This window comes from Python bivittatus, unplaced genomic scaffold, assembly GCF_059951505.1.
Source record: "Python bivittatus isolate LINGU-HERP-01145 unplaced genomic scaffold, Pbiv_v1 ctg000440_np1212, whole genome shotgun sequence".
NCBI lineage: Eukaryota > Metazoa > Chordata > Lepidosauria > Squamata > Pythonidae > Python > Python bivittatus.
This window is the reverse complement of record NW_028277063.1, coordinates 1,584,101-1,606,151: the sequence shown is the minus strand read 5'-3', so window position 1 is coordinate 1,606,151 and position 22,051 is coordinate 1,584,101. Positions and strand designations below refer to the sequence as shown.

Here is a 22,051-nt window from a genome sequence, read left to right as displayed (position 1 = left end):
AGAAAGCTTCGCCTTCCACAATGCCGCCCCCGGAGTCTTTCATGGGGTCTCTATCAGTCCTCAATACCCTGCATGAATCACCTTCTGGTTGAGTGTTTCCCCCCGTACCGCCCGCCTCCCCCTCGCGTAGCCTTAATTCTCGCGAGACTTCTGTGCCGAGGCCGGCGGGCGGAGGGAGCAGTGGGAGGAGGGAGGGGGTTGGCCCTGGCGCTTGGTGGTGGCGGCCGCCATTTTGCCGCGGCGGGTCGGGTCTGCCTCGCCGGGGCCTGGTTAGGGATTAACAGGCGAGTGGGAGGGGTCAGCGACGTGCCGAGCAATACCGGCGGGGGCCACGCACAGGGAGAAGCCGAACGGGAGCGGCCTAGGGGCCACGGATGGCGGCAGATTCTATCCGACCGAGGCGGCGGCGCTGGGGCTGAGGTGGCGGCAGGAGGAGGCGGGGCAGGAGGCGCCTCCCCTCCCTCCTCACTCCTCCCCCCTCCCACCCAGGTAAGATGGCGGACCGGCCGGGTCTCTACTCCTCTCGCTCACACCCACCTCTGTGGAGCGGTGCGAGATTCTGCGTCGAGTCGGGAGGGAAAAGTGAGGAAACAAATAAGAGCGTCCGCGTGCCGTTTTTCCCCCATCCCCCACTGGTCATTTCCCCCCTACCTCTAGAGGGCGCGCTATCGGAGCGTGGTGGGGCGGGAAGTAGCGGGAAACCAATGAGAGAGCGCACGCGCTTCTTCAGCCAACGGCTACTGCCGATGCCGGCCTATTATTACTTCAGCCGCCGTCGTTCTCTTTAACTCCCCCTCCCCCGGCAGCTCGTCGTCTTTGCGCGCGCCGCGAATCCGGCCGGCCAACCAACGGCCGCAGTTTCCTCTGTGCGTGGGGGGAGGGGAGGGTGGGGATCTTGAGGGGACGGGAGGGACGGGCGCGTGGGTGGGAGGGGTTTGAGGCGTCCGGAGGGGGCGAGGGGGAAAAGTGGGCGGGGATAGGGAACAAAGGGTTAAAGTGAGGGGGGAGGGAGCGAACGGTGGCGAACTTAGGCTGAAGAAAGAAAGTGTCCACGGGCCATGTTTTAAGAAACGTGATTACAAGCTGCGCGTTCAGGGAATCGGGTCAAAGAGCATAGGGTTGCAAGTTTGGGGAGCTTTAGGGTTGCCGGCCAGAGAGATTGCAAGAGATTAGGGTCTCAAGGCATTGGATGGTTAAGGGTACTAGAGTGTGGGATAATTGTTGAATAAAGCTAGGACTGGAGTGGAGGGACTCTGTTTACTGAATGTCATCAAATGGTGTAGAAAGGTTTGCGAGCAGAGTAACTAAAGGGAAAGAGTCATATGAACATGGAGCCTGAAGAGGAACATAAAGAAGACCAAGCCAGTAGTGCTGGAAATGAGGGGATAAATCAAGACAGTACAGTGGAAAAAACCAACAGTGAAGTGAACAAGGGGGCAGCAAAATTATTTCCAGAGACAGCTGAGGAATTGGAGGGGCAAGATCAGGAAATTTTGAGGGACTTCAGAGAATTGAATCAAGGGGAGGTTGATATGTTAGAAGGAGAGGTGGCATTAGGTAAGGATGGGAAATATACTGAGGATATGACAGAACCAGATCCTGGAAAAGTAAAAAAAGTGGAAAGAGCAAGTCTTGGGGAGCTCAAAAGTAATGCAGAGAAAGAGGAATCTGAGGAATTGGGAGGAGCAGATCAGAGAGAGACTGGTTTATTTGTGAGCCCAGCTGTGGGGGAAGCAGAAGAAAAGACTCCAGAGGGGATAGATCAGTGGAAGATAAAGGAGCATGAAGAAGAAGGGATTGTTGGAGAGAGCCGAATTTTTCTAGAAATGGATGAAAAGAAAGTTGTTTTGGCAGGTCAGGATCAGAGGGAGAAAGAAGTTCATGCAGATACTGAAGAAAACATGGATGAGAAGATTAAAGAGACAACTGATGGGGAAGGCATGGCATTGGAGAAGTCTGAAGTATTAGCTTCAGATCAGAAGGATTCAGAGGGAGGGACTGGAGAGGCGGTTGTTGAAACTGCAGAGAATCAGATAGAGGATAATGAGTTGTCAAGATTGGGTCAGGGAGGCAATTTGGAGATGACTGAAGAAGGAAAGGATGTAGCAGCTGTAGTTGGCCAGAGAAAAGCTGAGGAGATGTTAAGTACAGGTGACTCAGAGAATATGGCTCTAGAAGGAGATGCAACATCAGTAGTATATCAGAGAGAGACTGAAGAATCCGTAGGATTAGGCATGGAGCAAAATAAGGTGTTCACCGAAGCTGGGGATTCAAACTTGGATGAGACAGAGACTCAGGCACTGGTTGTACCAAATGAAGAAGAATCTGAAAAGATTATCAAAGGGAAAAATTTGGTATTTGTAGAGTATCAAAATAAAGAGATAACTGAAGTAGATCAGAAAGAGTCAGACAGTTTAACTGTAGGTGGAGCTGAGACAACAATAAAAAGCCAGGGAAAACCTGAGGAAATGTTGGAGAATCTCAGGGAAGCTGGGGAGATCACTGCAGAGAGAGATGCAACAGTGGCTGAGGAGGAAGCCAGGCTTTTGGAAGCAAATCAGACACAAGTTGAAGAGACTGAGAAAGAAGAGGTACCATCAGCACTGAGTCAGGGGGAAGCTGGGAAAGCACCAGAACCAGAGATTGGTCAGGTAGAGGCAGAAATGGGAGCTGTAGAGAAAGATGCAGCATCAACATTGCATCAATCAGAGGCTGAGGAGTTAGTTGAGGAAAGTCAGAGAGAAAGTGTTAAATATGTAGAACCAGTGGGGGAACAAAAGGTAACTGCAGGGGGAGCTGTGACACTAACAGTGGTTGAAAGTAAGGCTACATATTTGCAGGAGACAAGTGAGATGGTAACGGGAGGGGAGGATATCTCACTAGTTGTAGAGACAGAGGAGAAGAGAGTTGGGAAAGTGATAGCAGAAGAAGATGTGATGATGCCAGTTGAAGATAAGACTGAGGATTTGGTGGAGACAAGTGAGGTGATAACAGGAAAGGAAGATGTAGCAGCTGTGCAGCCAGAGAGAGAGACTGTTGCGAAGGTGACTGCAGAAGATGATGTATCATTAGCAGTAGTTGAAGTTAAGGTTGAAAATTTGGTGGACATTAATGAAATACTGACAGAGGAGGACATGGCACTAAATATAGAAGCAAAAGGGGAGGCTATAGAGGGGTTGATTGCAGAGAAGGATGTAGCATTAGCATTAGATCATGGAGGAGAAGTAACAGAGGCACCAGAGAGTGTAAGTAGAATACAAGAAATGCCTCAGATAGCAGTGGAGGAAATACCTGTGGAAAGTCAGGAGGAGAGAAATGAAGGAAAAATGGAATCAGAGATGGTTGAAGAGAAGGTTGGAGATTTAACAGAACCAGAACAGAGGCCAGCAGAAGAACAAGTAGGACTATATCAGAGGGAAAGCAAACAGTTGACTTCAGCTGGCATGATTGATAAAATGGAAACTGGAGAATTAGAGGTGACATTAGCAATTAATCAGAATGAAGTAGTGGAAGGACTGAGGCCATTTCAGGAAAAGGCAGAGATTGCTGTCATACATGATGAAACATTGACGTTACACCAGCAAGATACTCTGGGAAAAAAGTTATCCTCTCAAGAAAAGATTTTAGCTTGGAGTCCAGAACTGGAAGGACCAACTCAGGAGATAGTAGCAGGGGGCTCCGGAGAAGGGATATCCAGATCAGATAAGAAAGAGGATAAACAGAGTCAAGAACACGTTGCAGAGTTGGCCAGAATTGTCAGGGAAGGAATAGGTTTGGGCTTAGATCAAGTAGAGTTGGTAGAAAGAAGCATGAGGATCACTGAAGAATTAGGTAAATTGGGTTTTTCTGTGGCACAGTCACGACTATCACAATGTACTGCCATGGGAAATGAAGAACGCAAAGTGAAAGGTAAAATAATTTTAGGCTTGGCAGGGCTGCGACAAGGGCCAATTCGAGTAACACGGCATGGGCCCACTCGGTCAGCAGGAGGCTATAATGGAGTGTTGGCACATGTAGCTCCAGGATTGATAGTGACTGGCTTAACAAAGGCTGAGCGAAAGAGACTAACAAAACAAGATCATAAGCAGTCGGAGAAGAGGACATTAGAACACAGGGAGACTCAATCAGCTGAACAGGGGCGTTTTGGAGTAAAAGTAAAGCCAGGTAAAGCAGTGGTCCTCATGGGATACCGAATTGGGCGGGAAGGAATGTCTTGTTCTTCAGAGGCAGAGAAGAGGATGGCAAGATTTCAGCAGGTGCCTGAGTTAGAGGAGATTGGAAAAAAGCCTGCAGTAGAACAGGCAGAGGCACCTAGACAGGAACAGGAAGGAAGGAAGGAAGAGACACAAGAAGATAATGTTAATGAAGTAGTAAAATATCATCTAGAGGAACTGCCAATGGCATGGCTTGGTAGACCATTGACACGAGATTATACAGCAGCACAAGAAAGTTCTGGGTGGACTGCAGGCATAGGGCCAGGACATGGGCGTATTTCAAGGTCACTTCAGGCAGGAATAAAAGAAAGAATTAACATGATGGTGATGGGTGAGGGTACAACAAAATCAGCAGCGCAGAATCTTGAACCATTAAATTTTGGACTGAGAAGAAGGGTGTTTGGGCTTACAAGCAAGTCTGCAGATGTGCATTGGCTGAATGAGGTATTGAAGCCAAAACCAACATGCTCTCGGCTTGGTGCTGCAGGTCATAAGGTTCATGAAAAAGAAGGGAGTCCTGTCCTGATGACTGAAAGACAAAGTCCTGGTTTATTAACCAGGAAAAAAGAATTAAAAGATTGGAGGGATGGGGTGATGGGAATTGCAATCAAGAGGTACAATGCAGTGAGACTGGCTATGTGGGGCGAAGGCCCAGTTGGTTTGCACGTAAAGGGGATGAAGTTAGCTGAGGAGTCATACAGTCCTCCAAGTAGCACCAGTAAGATGAGTTCCATGCTGGGACATGTTGAAAGAAGGGTGTTAAAGATGGCACAGCATGTATCAAATGAGACAGTACCAGGTTTGGAAGTGGATAGACAAAGGCTGACTGAAGTACTGAAGCAGGATATGGAATTAGCAAGGTCAAAGGAGGGTGAGAGATTTTCAAGGTAACTGGTGAAAGAAATTATGCAATGGGTTTAGGGATATTGGGTTCTTTAAGCGTTAGTGGAAAAGCAGAGGGTATATAGAAAATAGTAAATAGCAAAGCTTCTGCTTGAGTGGATTTGTAGATATTTGTCAAAGGAATAGAGAAAGAAGAAAGACCAAGACAATAATACAAGTAACAGGCAGAGTATTGACGCTTCAGGAGCAAAGGTGGGTACATAGGAAATGAAACAAGGAAACATGGTTAAAAATTGATATTAAGAAAATTGGTGTTCTAGATCATCTGGGCTTTGTGGTTGTGAGTGGAAGGTAACTAACATCTTTCAAAAAGGGAGAAAATTGTCTCTGGCACATTCAGTAGCACCCCAAACAGGTTCTTGCCTTTTTTCATAGGCTTGGATTTGGTAGCTGGTGCTTTACATTAAAACTCTCCATTGCAATCTGTGGTTAAGCTATTCTTGTGCTGGCTGCATTACAGTCATGGAGAAACAGGATTGCTTTTTGCTAGTGCTGTTGAGGGTTTTTTAAAAAAAAGGAAGAGCAAGACATAAGCTAAAGGAACAGATATTTGTAGAACGTGGTGTTCTCTACTCTGGACTGACCAATTTTTTTTTTCAGGAGTAGTCTTCCCCTGGAAAGCGAAACCCTGGAAGTGCAGTCTGAAAAGCAAGTGGAATTCTCAGCTCAAACAGGTACAGCTGAAAATAAAAAAAAAATATTGTGGACATGAAAACAGGACATATGTATAAAAGTGCTGAGCAAACAGACACTTTTGATTACCTTACCTTCCTAAAAGTAAAATTAAATACAGTTTGTTTCTATGTCCCATATTAGATTTTGCTTGCTGAGATATACTTGCTGGAAAGTATATTAGGAACTATTGCAGCCAAAAGGCAGGAAATATATTTGATAAATCTTAACTAATGCAAACACATACTGACATGTTGTGGGCACCCTCAAGTTTGGAGCTGCACATTTTCTCATAATGGGCAAACAAATTTTCTTGGGAAATTTCCATTGGAAAAACATGGTGTGATATCAAAATTTCCTTTCTGTGTTGCAGTTACATTTCAAATCATAATATCATACGCAGCGGTTTTTTTCAAAAATGTAGAGATGAGAAAGTGGTGAGCTGTGAACAAACTGTTAGAACAACTTTCAGAGCTATTAGAACAGCAGCACAGTAATAATAAGCATTGATTTTTAAACCAGTCATATATTCAGAAAGCTACAGATGCAGCCAAATTAAATAAATTGAAGAAACTGAAATATAGATGTCTTCAGGGGCCATCTAAAAACTGAAAGAGAAGTAAAAAAAATATGTTTTGGGAGAGAGAAATTTTCTCAAATTTAGGACAATCCCCAAACAGTGAACTTGGTCTTTCAGCAAGGGTGCATCCCTTTTCAAGACCTTTTCCTACAAGTTTTTCTTACAGTTATGTTAAATGCTATTGGCAGAAGACATATTGTTTTGTTTTGATGTGTTTAATTGTATTTTCTTCAAAAAAGCTCTTTTTGATTTTTGCATCAGTCTTGAAAGTTTTTCAGTTTGGCTGTAATCACATATGCTGATTTCTGCTCATGAATCTCTTCAGCTAATTCTGAGTCAGGCAGTCCCGAGCGCAGGCTGGGCTGCCAAGGAACCCAGGAGCTGGACGGCTCGTCCCAGTGGCTGGCTGACCAGAATGAGGCCGGTTCCCAGCATGCACTGGAACAGGACGCCAGCACTACAACCGCAATTGAAACTATTGGGACGAGAGGCAAAGAGCAAGAGCGAATTAAAATGCAGAGCAGTCCTCCTCGACAACACCACACGCTGCACACACAGGTAGAGTTGGAGGTGAGAAGCACCCATGTGCAAATCCCTCTGGATTAGCCAAGGCTATCAATGTGGATTTTGAATGATGGTTAAGATAATGGGGGCCACATTGTAAGAAGCAGCTTTGGGGGCAAACCAAAGGAAGGACTTCTCTGAGGCCTCACCTAGTCTTATTTCTGGAGTTATTATATTTTAATGATTAAGACCACTGTGATAATCCTTGCTGTTGGTTTTCTCCTTCCTTCCATGCCTCTCATGTTATGTTGCATCCATCAGACTGCATCAGACAAAATGACAGGCAGCAATCCAGTGTCACCAGCCTCTTCAGGCTCACCTGCCTCAAGTGGGAGCATCTCACCATCACATCTGACCCACGACTCTTTGGATAGTCACCTAAGCTTTGATGGTCCCAAGTCACAGAACAGAACCCTTGTATCATCTGGGATGTACATCTCCCCTGATCCTGCGAGCATGTGGGACAAGACACATGCAGAGATTGCTGAGCAGGCGAAGCATGTAAGCCTTTGTCCAAAGCCACTGGGCCATTTTGGCCATCTATCTATTGGGCACTAGCATCTGCAGTCTAAGATAGTAGGGTAGCGCTGGGGACTTTTAGGAAGCATGTGAATGAACTGCCTGACTTGGACGTTCTATTTTAGGAAGCAGAGATTGAAAATCGCATTGCAGAAATGAAGAAGGAGGGATTCTGGTCTTTGAAAAGGCTTTCAAAGGTGCCTGAGCCAATTCGGCCCAAAGTGCACTGGGATTATCTTTGTGAGGAAATGCAATGGCTCTCTGCTGACTTTGCTCAAGAACGTCGCTGGAAGAGGGGTGTTGCCAGGAAGGTAGGTTCCAGCATCTCTGAACTGTCCAGTCTCCAGACTTTTTCAGCTGGTTTTGCATCCATCTATTCCTAACTTTATATATTTTATAAGCAAATACCATTTAATGGGATGCGTCTTAACTGTTTCATGGCTCCTGTGGAATTTTCTGGAGTTTCGTGTTTCCTAGCTAAGTGTCATAATTGGTGCTGTTTCAACAGGATAGTACATAGTATGGCTATACAATTTCCCTCCACAAAACCTCTAGTAAACTAGTCTTTCCTAAAACATAGTCCAGGATAAGGTGGAAAACATGGCGATCTGTGATGGATTTTGGTCTCTGGGATTTGCCTTCTTCCTCTGTTGCATTCAGGTTGTGCGCATGGTGATCAGGCACCATGAGGAACAGAAGCAGAAAGAAGAACGAGCCAAACGAGAGGAGCAAGCCAAGTTGCGCCGCATTGCTTCCTCCATTGCCAAAGAGGTCAAGCAGTTCTGGAGCAATGTTGAGAAGGTGTGTGAAGCATTTGTCCAGAGTCAGGAAAACTGTGCATACATCTTGTTAGCCTAAATATATAGGCAAGTACATGCCAGCCCATTTTCCAAGTCATATTGAATTTATTCTTACTTTTATATGTCTAATCAAGAATGTAAGAAATCTATGCGTGAAAGAACTGGTCCTTTATACCAGAATGTTACCCTTGGCTATTATTATAGTTATATCCCATCTTCCCTGCAAATGTTCAAGGGAGTGCATATGGGAATTTCTCCTCATTTTTATCCCCACAACTCCATCAGAAAGGCTGGATTGAGGGATAGCAACTAGCCATTCAATAAGCTCGCGTGGTCAGATAAGTTTATAGTCTTAGTCCAAGTCCAAAACCACACTGGCCTACACTTTTTAACTTTGCATTGGAGCTTTTTTCCTAAGTAAATTGGGGTTGTAATTTTTTTCTTTTAATCTGATTAACAACGTCCTTTTGAACAGCGTGAAGAAGTCAAGCAAGTTTTTGTATTCTCATGGTTGCAGAGGAAAGGATGGCTGTATTTATGCATAATGCTATTAAAAGTGCATTGTGGGTCTTGAATGAATTTAGTTCACGACTAGATTCCAGCAGAATTATATTCTGCAGAAGATGTAGTTTGGTATTTCTTAACTTCTCCTTCAGGTTGTGCAATTCAAGCAGCAGTCACGTCTAGAGGAGAAACGGAAAAAAGCGCTGGACTTGCAGCTGGATTTTATAGTGGGCCAGACAGAGAAATATTCCGACTTGCTGACCCAAAGCCTCAATGAGACTCTTCCACTTCCCAGCAAGGCCAGTGGCTCCCATGCTGGCTCTACTGCTTCTAGTCCACCACCCCCTGCTCAGTTCATTGAGGATGAAGGTCAGTTACCTCAACTCTGTTCTTTATGCTTGACAATTCCTGACCCACTTGGTATGGCTTCTATCCCAAACCCCATCTTCCCCCTTAAAACATTTGCTTTGTTATAAATGTATTCACTTCCCGGGGGCAGGGTGGGGTGGGGATTTCCATGTCCATTCCCTACCCACACACAAACCTAGAGGTGGTTTTGTGATTCCAATGGAGTTGCAGCTGATCCTTCTTCTCTGGCAGATGGGGATTTCCAACCCCACGAAGAGTCAGATGATGAGGAGACAATTGAAGTTGAGGAGCAACAGGAAGGGAATGATTCAGAAACACAGCTGCGGGAGATCGAACTGCTGAAGCAGGAAAGTGAGCTGCCCCTAGAGGAACTACTGCAGACATTGCCACCCCAAATCTTAGAAAACTCTGTCAGTGTATCTCCTTGTGCCTCCAGCTCTGACAATGATGAAGAAGAAGAGGGTGACAGCGAAGAGGAAGTTGAGCAGGAGGAAAGTCAGACTTCTGAGAGCCTAAAGGTATCCTTCAAGACAAATCTTGGGCTGGGAAGGTAGGGTTCTTTGTATTTGTAGGCTGTGATTAAGAGAATCCAACCCCTTGATTTTGAAACTCATACTTTAACTGGCACCCACAATTGATATTTGGCAACAAACATCAATTACGCATGCTGGTTAAAGTAGAAGTTTAAAAATCAAGGGGCTCTCTTTTTAGATTTTAATGTTCTGTCCTTCTGTCACATGCTCATGCAGTACAAAGGGCCTCCTGTTGCTGTCTGTCTCTTGAAGCCTTTTTTTTCCCCTGTATTCAGCAGGAGAAACCAAAGCCTGTTACTCAGAGGAATAAAAAACCTTGGAAACCTGATGAGGAGGATGAGGAGTTTACGGCCAATGAAGAAGAAGGTAAGAATGCTGTTTTGAGCCATGGGTTGACTGAGTGTAATGAGAATTGGGATGAGGTTAGGATTGGAATGCAATAACATAGGGAATCCTTTCTCTCTCAGCTGAAGATGAAGAGGAAACAATAGATGCTGAAGAAAAGCTGGAAGGAAATGTGGATCACAGCAAAGAACTGGATGATCTGGCCAAGGAAGGTTCGAAGGCAGATTGTATCTTGGGATAGCAAATGGGGATTAGGAGTTGAATTCCATAGTGTCACAAAACAATAAGCTCTATTACTGAATTGTGTTTCTGAATGTCTGCTAGGTCTGTGAACCATCATTCCTAGAATTTCTTAAAGTGACACAGGGCCAGGGTAAGCACCTGCCCCAACATAATATTGTATGTCTTGGAGTACTTCTCCTTCCCACAAAAAAGTGTCTCCAGTAACCTTTTTGTTGATGAACTTGAGCTGTTACAGGCTGGCTGGCTGGCTGGCTAAATCCTTCCTTCCTTCCCTCCCTCCCCCCCCCCATGACTTTGCAAAATGACTTTGCAGACTAAAATTTAGAAATTGGCTAATTTGAGCAAGTGGATAAGGTAATGGAGTACAAAAGGGACGAAAAGCACATGAATCTGATTCTAAGTTAGAGTTGATAGCTAGTGCTAAGAGGTAACCTCTAGTTGCAGTTGACAGATCATTTCAAAGCTTGACCATTCCAGAAAGGGAAGATCACTTCAACATAAATAAAGCAGCAGGTGAGGTTGGAGAAATCAAACTCTTTAGATTCCATTGGCCTAACATGAGGTTTTCTTTCTGTCTTAACAGGTGAACTGCCCATGGAGGAGTTGCTGCAGAAATATGCTGGTGCTTATACTTCAGATTTTGAAGTGGAAGCATCAGACACTTCATCTGAGGCATTGGAGCCTACCACTTCAGAGTATGAGGAGGAATCAGAGGAAGATAGCACTAGTCATTCAGGTATAGAAGGAGGAGGGAGTGGCTCCTGTAACATACGACTACAATTAAATCCTGTATCTCAGGGTTGAACAGTTGAAGTCCACAAAATGTGAACTGCACCTGTCATTATTTCTTACTATAGTCTATACTGGTTAGGACTGTTGAGAGTTGAAATTTGACAATGTCTGAAAAAAATCACTTTGCCCTCCCTGCTGTACATGATTATTTTTGTGTGATTTCAAAAGCTGAATGCATTTTTAAGCTGTTCAGACATTTGCCCTAGCTCTCCAAATTGATACCTAATTTTACAAAAACGCTTGTCTAAAAACAATGCATTGGATTTGTTTTAATGAAAACTGGGGCCTGCAGTAAGTGATTTCTCATGCAGAAAAGTAGTATATATGTTCTAAGCAATTGTAAATCATTGGTTTAAAGCAGCCAGCTGCTTGGCTTGGGGTCTGGAGCACATTTGGTCAAATAGTGATGGGCTTGTGTGGTGTGGTTTTGTCCTGATGTTGCTGATTTGCCTCCAGATTCCACAGAAGAGATCGAAGAAAGTGAGCAAGAGGAAAGTGAAGAAGAGGATGCCCTTGAGGAGGAAAGGGGAGAAGCTTCAGTAATCCAGGAGGAAGATTTTGGTGTTGAGTACCTTTTGAAGCAGGATGATGATAATGGTGGTGAGGGAGACAATGATTCAGCTCCAGCCCCAGGGCCAAAAAAAGAGATCACAGACATTGCAGCAGCAGCAGAGAGCCTGCAGCCGAAAGGCTATACTTTGGCAACTACACAGGTGAGTCATTTCTGGGGTCAGCAGATTAGGGTTGGAGTGAAATAAAGCAGACAAATTATATTACCATTCTTCCTTGTAGGTTAAGACACCAATTCCTTATTTGTTGCGTGGAACACTGCGAGAATACCAGCACATTGGTCTTGATTGGCTGGTTACCATGTATGAGAAGAAACTCAATGGTATTCTGGCTGATGAGATGGGGCTTGGCAAAACAATCCAGACAATTTCCTTGTTGGCGCATCTGGCCTGTGAAAAAGGTGGGTAAAAGGCTTGGAGAGAGCCTTGATTATTTGGGCAGGAAGGAGATAAGGAAGTGGAGATGGTTTCCACATAAGAAAAAAGCCACAACTGATGTTTTGCTAAGTCACATCGGGTACTAATTCCACTAGCATCCTTGGTAGTGTAGCTAAGCTAGTTGCTCCATACTGTGACTGATTCCTCCCAGTGGTTTCATACAGATGTTAAATAACACTGCTACAAGGACAGACAATTCCTGTGGGGTGAAGCAGAAGTATCCCAGTATTGCTTGGTGATAGTACCTGGTGAGATAGAAGCAGAACCACTGCAAATCAGTAAAGCAAAGTAGTACCTCCAGACCACAGCTTTCTCAACTACTACAACAAAATCTTATGGTTGATGGTACCAGAAGCTGCCAAGAGATGCAGGATACTAACAGGGTTGCACTCCCCCATCTTTCTCTCAGTATAGACCATCCATCAGTGTGATCAGAGTTGTTCTCCATGCCAAATCCAACTCTAAATCTAAATTGAAAAGGTCAAGATAATTAGTTTAATCCAATAACTCTTGGAGCAACCATGCATTATCTCCTCCACCAGCTTGACTAAATATGGAATATTGGCCAATAATTGTAGAATTGACCAGGTCCAAACATGATTTCTTAGGTAGGCCCTCCTCACTGGCTCTTTTTAGTGGGTAGGAAATTGTTTCTGCAAAAAAGTATTAATGATCTCAGTGACCTTTAGTGGCCCTTAAAAGTCAGGGTGGGGAGGGAACCTGCATTCAAATAGCAGCACATCTAATTCCCAAAACCTTATTGGCTTCTTTAGGAGACTAAACATAGGATTAATTCAAATGAATGTTATTAGGTGGTGTTATGGTCATCTCAGGTATGGCATGGCTTGAATTAACTCAAAGCCCACCATGAGTCTAAGCGGCCTTAAAAAGCCACACAAATTGCTCATAAGGTTCTCATATGGAACCACTGCAGGCTTGTTCATCCAGGATCCTGAAAGAGCCCACTTGGACAATTTTTGATAAATGCAGTTGAGAAGAAGATTTGATGTTTCTTTTTCTCGTAAGATCTGCTTGTGATAGTGCTTCCATTTTTGGGGTAGAACTGAATGTATTCAGGGGACATGTGGCTGAGGAATAAGATGAAGAAGCAATGTTTGTCTTTAGAGGCATAAACATTTCTGTGTGCAATGTTTATTTGCTCCTGCAGGCAGTTGGGGTCCTCACTTGATCATCGTTCCTACCAGTGTGATGCTCAACTGGGAGATGGAGATCAAGCGCTGGTGTCCCAGTTTCAAGATTTTAACATATTATGGGGCACAGAAGGAGCGTAAGCTAAAGCGACAGGTGAGGGTTTTCAAGCACTCGCAGCTGGTTTTGAACTTTCATGTTTTTCAGTTACACGTAAGAAGATTGCCTTTTTTAACTTTAAAAAACTTAAAATTAGATGCAATGCCTGTCCAGTAAATTTTGAATTCTGTGGGATCCTTGATAAAATCTCTAAATGTTTGTAAATGTATTTTAAAATAACAGCTGGTCTAGCAGATGAGAAACTAGATTCTGTTATTGTTGTGTTGGACAGCATGCATGAACTAATACAGTTTTGATTTATTAATTTTATGCTAATGAAAGACATACCTCTTGCTCAACTCTGATTTAATGTAAGTCAGATCCTACCAATAGATCTCAGTATGGGTAGCACAAGATCAGAAAGAATTTCTGCCTCCCCTTTAACAATAGCCATAACGTGATTTTTTCCAATGCAAAATAGGCTGCTGAAATGAAACAATGCTTTGGGTAGCCAGAAATGGATATTTGGGTGAGATGATTATGGACTCCATTCAGTACAGATACTAAAAACAAATTCCTGTAGTCAAAATGCTCAGGAACATCCAGTTGTAACTCTTTTGTACCTGGTTTTAATAGTTAGGATCTCAGAGGTCTAGTACAAAATTAAAGTACATATAAAGGAGTTGAAATCTTGCCACTTCTGGATTTAGAGAAGGAATGAAAGCTTAGTAAAAATGATATCCAGACAATCCAGAAAATAACTATATAGTATATAGTAGGTGTTTTATAATGCATGAATCTGGGGACTATATATTATTACTTATTGCTCTGATAGGTATACACAGGATTGTAGTTCTAGAATTTATTGCTTTTATGTGCATTTACACATACATAGTGCATTTACTGGTATAGTTAAATCAAAAGTAGTTTGGAAGAGATGTTCAACCTGTTTTTTCATTTAAACTGGCAAATATTAGAGTGGTATTCCTCAGTGATTGTAAATATTAAGTCCTTGATCCTGGCCTGGCCTGTCTGCTGCTTATCATCTCTCTCCACAGTATTTCCCAATTTACCATATAACCACTCTGTCCTTGTCCTCAGTCTTCTTTCCTTTCCTAGTGTTCAAATGTGCCATTCTTTCATTTTCAAAATCAGGAAGGCGATTTGCAGTACACGTTTCTTCTAATTCAGTTTCAGTTGCTGATCCTACAGTTGCATCGGTTCCAAATAGAAAGAATTGTCGCTGTAGCTGTTTGGTTAGAAACTGGAAAAATTAAAAACACAACTTACTTGATTGATCATGCTGACTGAGATGATTGGACATAGTTTAGTCTGGAAAACATCTGGTTGGGGAAGTCTGTAGTTCATGAGTTTGGCTTGTGGTCTTGTTGGGCCTTGAAGGTGAAAACAGTAAGGATTCTATTTCCTGAACATTGTTACTTAGCTGGATTCCTTGCTAGTTTTATAGTATGTATTTCACCATAGTTTTTTTAATCGTGCTTTCTTCACTAGATCACAACATGTGCTAAATTATAGCCTAGCAGTGTGTAACTCGTGTGCACTGAGTCACTCTTTTCCGCTGAATCAGCTTCCACTTTACAGGCACAATCCCTTTCCTTAAAATGGAGGGCCTTTGAGAACAGGAAGCTGGTAGTTCTTAGTTGGAGTTAGGGAATATTCCTATTCCTAAATGGATGAAAGTATGGTGGATGAGTAAAAGCATTAAGAGTGGGGAAGGAATCATAGAATCATAGAGTTGGAAGGAACTATTTATGCCATTGAGCCCAACTAAAGAGAGTTTTTGAATCACCAATTAGAGGGCAGAATGGCATCTTGAGACTATGCATGTGTAAGAAATTAGAGCAGCTACTACCAATGGATTACTTGCAGGTATTGGTATTAGCTGCTCTTATTTCTTACACGTGCAGAATGGAATTATTCCAAGGACTTCAGGAAATAGAGGTAGATATGCTAGCTAAAATAAAGTATTCAACCTTAGTTATATCTTCCTCAAAATGATAATCCTTGAGGTAATAGTAACATCCCATTTTACTCCAACTAAATTGCCTTATAAATTAAGGGTAGAGAACTAGTGGCCTTTCATGCATGCTGCAATTCCACAACTCCAACAGTACCATTTTTGTGGGCAAAAATTGTATAAGCATCCCATGGATGTTGTCACAAGATGGTTGCTATGGATGAACTGTCAATTCACAAAATGGTTGCCAGTGGTGTGGCCAGTGGCGAGGCCAGTCAGACATTTACCACAAGATAAACTGGTAATGTTATCCCCCCTACCATTCAGTCCCCCAAGGTTCTCTCTTTTGGCCCAGCATATCTTTTACTTCTGAAGAAGTATGCTTCCAGGCAAAGTAATTGGCTGTGCTCCTCTTCTGTTATACTTTCAGAAAATGTCTGTTTAGGCCTCTTGCAAATAAAGATTATGCTAGAGATTAGTGCTTTGCAGCATGCTTTCCTATTTAATCTTTTAAACTTAACTAGATACATCAATTTATTAAATCACTAGGAGGTCAAGGTGGTTTCCATAGAATTTCCATCTTCTGTTTTTTCCCACAACAGTTATGTGAGGTAGGTTAGACCAAGAGAGTAATTGACCCAAGGTACGTGGTGAACTTCTAGTGTTGAGGACTAGAATCTGGGTTTCCTGGTACCAGTCCAACACTTGAACCCCTACACCATTCTGGCTCTCAGGAAAGATTTATTGGTCAGAATTTCAACCCAGATTGAAGGGAGTATTTTAAAATATTTCCAGGTGATTTTGTATAAAATCAGTATTTAGTTTGGAATATGAAATGCAGGAAAAAGCAAAGAATTTTAATTTGTAGCAGTAACTGTTCTTGTGCTGCCTATAACTTGAAATATATAAGAAATTCTTGCCTGTTTTGTAATGTTTCCAGGGGGTGGGGATTATTAGGAAAAAAGATAGTAGCACATATATCTTGGTCTAAAGAACAACCATTAAAAAAGTATTATTGCTCCTAAATACCTACAGATAAATAAAATTCTTAATACCATTTTTTAAAAAATTGTATTAAGACAAACTGAAAAAGGAAGTTTGCATTGTATTTTAGAGGGCTACATGTTCAAGAATGTTGGGGTATGTAGCAAAATGGGACCGGGAATGACAAGGCATCTAGTTTATAATTTGATCCATTAATTTTATTTTCAGATAATTTAAGAGGTCTCAACCAGGGGTTCATCTGCTTCATCATTCTGTATGTCCAGCATCTGATATTCATACATATACTACATGTAGGACAAATAGGAAAACGTTCACATTAATGCTGTTTTCTAGTAATTAAAGCAGAACAAAATTATTTGCTTGAGATATTGGGCATTGACTTCAGTGCCATTTCAGACCCGTGTATCAAGGTTCTAGAAACAGCAGGCACACTTAAATCTGTGAGTAGTGTAGAGAGAAAGTTGTATTATAGTGGTGGATTTAGGAACACAACTCCTATTTATAGATCATTGGCTCGAGGGACAATTTTACATTTAAGTGTTTCTACTAGAAGAGTAGCAGGCAGTTAATATGGAATCTCTTGTGAGTCCTGTTGTAACCCCTTCGCTGTCTTCATTTAGGGTTGGACCAAGCCTAATGCCTTCCATATCTGCATCACCTCTTACAAATTGGTGTTGCAAGATCACCAGGCCTTTCGACGTAAGAATTGGAAATATCTAATCTTGGATGAGGCTCAGAATATCAAGAACTTCAAATCCCAACGCTGGCAGTCTCTGCTCAACTTCAACAGGTAAGGAAATACAGTGCTGCCCTCAGCATTGAGTAGAAACCCCTTTTCTTCAGAAGTTTTCAAATTTGTGTCTTATTTGTGTTCTAGCCAGAGGCGGCTACTGCTGACTGGGACTCCTCTCCAGAACAGCTTAATGGAGTTGTGGTCCCTCATGCACTTTCTAATGCCACACGTCTTCCAGTCGCACCGCGAGTTCAAGGAGTGGTTTTCCAACCCACTGACGGGCATGATTGAGGGCAGCCAGGAGTACAATGAGAATTTAGTCAAAAGACTGCACAAGGTGAGCATCATGGGAGAAGAGGGTCTTTGCAAGGGACTGTTGAAAGTGGACAGAGATTGACTTACCTTATAGGAAAAGATCTGGAGCTGAACATGTCTTCTTTGTCATTTTCCCAACAGGTGCTACGTCCCTTCCTCTTGCGAAGGGTGAAAGTGGATGTAGAGAAGCAAATGCCAAAGAAATATGAGCATGTCATCAAGTGCCGTCTTTCCAAGCGTCAGCGTTATCTTTACGATGACTTCATGGCCCAGGCTACGTAAGTATAGAAAGTTAGCTGGGAAGTGGCAGAGGAGGTGCTCTTGGTACCAGGCTTCTTGGGTTTGTGAGAAAGGTTTTAGTTAACAGTCTGGGCCTCAAAAAATATGTAGGCTGGTCATTGAGAGATACTTTTGAGATTGATTATTATGTTCCTTGGCATGTGTGGACATAGCTGATTATATGTGGCTATCACCCTTTCAGCACGAAGGAGACGTTGGCAACAGGGCACTTCATGAGCGTCATCAACATCCTGATGCAACTCCGCAAGGTCTGCAATCACCCCAATCTTTTTGACCCGCGGCCTATCCACTCGCCATTTATCACGGAGGGCATCTGCTTCAACACCGCCTCCCTCGTCTTGCATGCTCTTGATAACGACCCTTTCAAGGCAGGTGCCTCCCCCTCTGATCTTTTGGAAGGGTGGGATTGTTCCATTTAGGTGTTATCTGGGTGGATGGTTGACAGCTGTTTTTGAGACAAGGGGGATGCATAAATAGAATAAAGCATCCTGAATTTATTATATGTGGATCTTAACCTCTTACAGCATGTGGACTTGGGCATTTTTGATCTGATCAACCTGGAAGGCTCTGTGTCCCGTTACGAAACAGACACATTTCTGCCCAAATGGAAGGTGACAAGGAAAATGATTGAGGAGATTGCTGAGTCCCCAGACCCTCCTCCCAGACCCAAGCCAGTCAAAATGAAAGTGAACAGGTATTTGTAATTCCTATCGCTTCTCAAGAGGCATATTAGTTAGTGGCTTCATTGCTTCATGTCTGGGTAGCACTATTGTTCTTAGTATTTTAGCAAGGCGTTTCCAAGCATTTTCGTGTGGTCATAAACTTGCCAGCTCTGGAGGATTTGGGGTTTTCTGGCCTAAAGAAAAAATTCGAATTGGGAAGAGATTCTTTCTATAGATAGTCCTTGACTTACAACCATTTGTTTAACAACCATTCAAAGTTATGACAGCACTGAAGAAAGTAACTTGCAACCAGTGACTCGCAACCAGACTGTTGCAGCATCCTCGCGGTCACATGATCAAAATTTGGGTGCTTGGCATCCGGCATATATTTATGATGGTTGCAGAATCCCAGGGTCATGTGATCGCCATTTGCGACCTTCCCAGGGGGCTTCAAACAAGCAGTCAATGGGGTAGCCAGATTCACTCAATGACCACATGATTCGCTTAATGACTGCAGCAAAAGTTGTAAAATCAGGCACAACTCTCTTAACAACCGCATCACTTAGCGATGGAAGTTCTGGTTCCAATTGTGGTCGTAAGTCTAGGACTACCTGTACTGGCCATTATGGAACAGAATACCTGCTATTAGTTAAGGTGCTCTTGGTATCCTGGCTCTGAACTCTCAATAGGACCTTGACTAGAGTAAATATTATACCAAATCTTGGCTGAAAACTGTCTAGCTCTGGCTGTTGTAGCTCTTTGTCTATGTTCCCAACAGACAGTTCTTAGCCAAGATTATTTTATTTATGTGGCAGAAGAAAGGGAATATCCATTGCTCAGTTGCTGAATGAATCTCTTTGCCTGTGTCATGTCTTTCAGGATGTTACAGCCAGTGCCCAAGCCAGAAAACAGGACAGTAGTGCTGGTGAACAGCCCTCGACCCACAACCCCTCTGCAGAGACCCATAACCCCTGTGCTTCCAGAACCACTGACACCTGCTCTAGCTCCTGTACCCCACACAGGCCCGGTATTGCCAGGGTCTTTGCAGCCCCCCACGCTCCCTGTCTCAGTGTCTCTCCCTGTGCCTATCCCTATGCCTCCGTCACCTGTGACCATGTCAGTACCAGTGCCTCCTTCTGCCAGACCACAGACCCCAACTCTAGTGCCTACTTTGAGCCAGAACAACACAGCTGCTACTTTGCTGCAGAGCCAGGCCTCTGTTCCTCAGGGTAAGGTTCGGAATTGTTTGGGGAATGAGGAAAGGGGACAAGCAGAGGTTTTGGGTGGTGGGGAGGTTGATCTTTGCTTTTTCTTATCTTTAGGCTTACTTTTAAAATTGCCTAAAATGTATCTGCATGTCTTGAGCTTATTTCGACATGGAAATAATAGATTTCTTGTTTGATTTTTAAAGAGCTAGTAGCCCTTGTGATCGCAGGACTGTTTTGGTATTGGGATTGCTTAAGCTAGTATCTTAATTTCTTTTTAAGGATAGGGCTAGATTAGAAGGACCTACAGATTTCTAATCCTCTTCTCTTTTTTCCACAGTCCTGCCCACGGCAATGGCTGCAGCTCAGCTGGTCCCAAATACTCCCCGACCTCTCCTCCCACCACCTCCTATTTCTCCTACCACAACCACCACCTCCTCTCTTAAGGCTGCAGCAGTTCCAGTCCCAGTGGGGCAGCAGCCCCCAGGTAGCACCTTGAGTGTCCCTCCAGTGCGACAGCAACCACCCATTAATACTTTGGGTATCACCCCTGTTGGGGGTCAACAACAACAGCCCCCCATCAGCACCTTGGGCATTAGTCCCGTGGCACAGCAACCACCCATCAACACCCAGTCCATTAACACACTTAGCATATCCCCCATTAGCACCCTGGGTGTGACCCCTGTAGCAGGGCAGCAGCCTCCACCTAGCAACACTTTGGGCCCGGGGCCTACAGCTCAACAGTCTACCAGCACCGTCGGAGGCATGGTGAAGCCCGTGAACATCCATTCTGCTGTACCTACCTTGCCTGGTTACAACTTTGCAGCGGCTGGAGGTGTGCAGCAAAGGCTTCTGTTGTCCCCGGATATGCAGGCACGATTGCCTTGTAAGTATTAAGGAGCCAGCAAGAAACAGGCAGCCACCATGATGATTTGAAAATCTAACCCTCTTTTTTTTCACTACAGCAGGTGAAGTAGTAAGCATTGGGCAGCTTGCATCATTGGCTAATCGCCCTCTCCAAGGTGCCCCAGGCAGTAAACCCCTCACATTCCAGATCCAAGGCAACAAGCTTACCTTGACGGGTACACAAGTTCGCCAGGTCACTGTGCCTCAGCCAGCACGACAGCTGCCAAGTAGGTAAACCCCAGCCCTGAACGGTCTCAATGACTTCCCTGTCCTCTGCCTTGAATAAGACAGGTTTGGGCAATTTTACTTAATGGAAGCTTAATAATGTTTTATTAGACCCCTGAGGTCCAGCAACTCGAGCCAAATACAGAACAGTAGTCTGGGAATCAGGTGCTTCTGAGTACTTAATTCAGGGATTTGTTTTCAGAACTATGGCTTGTGCATCAATACATCTACCCTATATATCTTAATTTTAGCTGGGGGGAGGGGGAGTCTGTTGTTGTCCCTTGAAATCAGAAGGCTTGTTTTGTTTAAAATTAGCAAGAGAATATCAGGTCCTAATGTACTTTTTGGCCATCCTTGGCCTAGTAACTTTTCAACATAAGAAACAGTCCTGCATGATGTGTGTCTTCTAAGTCCCATGAGGGAGCATTAAACTTCCCGCTTGCTGTATAAAATTAATTGATTTGCAAGGGAATGCTTTTTTTTATTCCTATTTATCTAACTCCATTTATAGAAGAGAATTGAAACATCTGACCCACAGACAGGATAAAAATCTTGCAAGATTAAGTGCTTCCTGTTAAGTGGAAGTAATAGTGGTAGACTATTGTGGAGATAATGTTGAAAGGGAAATGAAGTGGTAAATAGCTTTTTTATTGGAGCAGTCCCTCTAAGCTCCTGGTGTCTCTTTGTGAGTCATCCGGTGACCCGAGGGATAGAACAAAACTAGAGCCTTGCTTGACTCAGAGGACCACTGCTTCGTAGTGGGATCTCTGGAGGAGGGCTTACAAATGCATTTAAACCATTGCTACAACTGCAGACAGAACAGACAATAGAATGGGCAAGAATTCTCCTTTCCTTCTTTCCAGGAAATGTAGTTCACTTGGTATCTGCTGGGGGGCAGCACCACATAATCAGTCAGCCAGCTCAAGTGGCTTTGATCCAGGCTATGGCCCAGCAGGCTGGGCAGAACCCAGTTGGTGTGCAGACCGTGCCAGGCCACCAGCCTCCCACCATCCTGCCAGTCCCAGCTACCAGCACAACTGCTGCACCAGTTGCTTCCACAGCAACAATCAGTGTCCCTATTGCTGTTACCCAAGGTCAGTACATATCGGGATCCTGGATTTTCCTTCTAGCTCTTAAGGGAAATGTCATCTAGGAACTGGGTTTCTGGAACATTAAGCCCCTTCCTGCAACTGGTTGCCCTCCACTAGTTTTCTTTTCTGATTATTGTATTTGAGGCATGCTGTCCCCTGAATTACATCAGTGATCCCATTTGGCCTTTCTTGTGTTTTGGTAGTCTTTTCCTTTCTATACCTTCTTTATTAAACTCTTTTATTTCTCTTCCTATTCCAACATATAAATAGCAAATAGCAATAACCAGAAATAATTGTGTTTTATAATAGAGCCACAACGCAGCATCTCTTCTCTGCCA

At 43.7% G+C, this 22,051-nt stretch overlaps 1 protein-coding gene across 6 annotated transcripts in view; it reads left to right on the top strand.

Moving 5' to 3' along the window:
• Positions 1 to 275: 275 nt before the first annotated feature.
• The window catches only part of SRCAP (Snf2 related CREBBP activator protein), a 37,337-nt gene continuing 15,561 nt past the window's right edge, over positions 276 to 22,051 (top strand). The window contains exons 1-23 of one of the 6 annotated variants that reach the window (XM_025170316.2): positions 276 to 489; positions 5,718 to 5,791; positions 6,695 to 6,939; positions 7,195 to 7,434; positions 7,578 to 7,763; positions 8,113 to 8,253; positions 8,909 to 9,125; positions 9,357 to 9,643; positions 9,934 to 10,024; positions 10,126 to 10,215; positions 10,830 to 10,982; positions 11,495 to 11,751; positions 11,831 to 12,008; positions 13,214 to 13,350; positions 16,897 to 17,066; positions 17,154 to 17,346; positions 17,466 to 17,602; positions 17,806 to 17,992; positions 18,149 to 18,318; positions 19,166 to 19,515; positions 19,832 to 20,377; positions 20,457 to 20,624; positions 21,486 to 21,716. In XM_025170316.2, the coding sequence (XP_025026084.1) occupies positions 6,883 to 6,939; positions 7,195 to 7,434; positions 7,578 to 7,763; positions 8,113 to 8,253; positions 8,909 to 9,125; positions 9,357 to 9,643; positions 9,934 to 10,024; positions 10,126 to 10,215; positions 10,830 to 10,982; positions 11,495 to 11,751; positions 11,831 to 12,008; positions 13,214 to 13,350; positions 16,897 to 17,066; positions 17,154 to 17,346; positions 17,466 to 17,602; positions 17,806 to 17,992; positions 18,149 to 18,318; positions 19,166 to 19,515; positions 19,832 to 20,377; positions 20,457 to 20,624; positions 21,486 to 21,716 (4,186 nt within the window). In that variant the 5' untranslated portion in view covers positions 276 to 489; positions 5,718 to 5,791; positions 6,695 to 6,882. The other 5 variants (XM_088142578.1, XM_088142577.1, XM_088142576.1 and 2 more) reach the window with 5 other exon arrangements.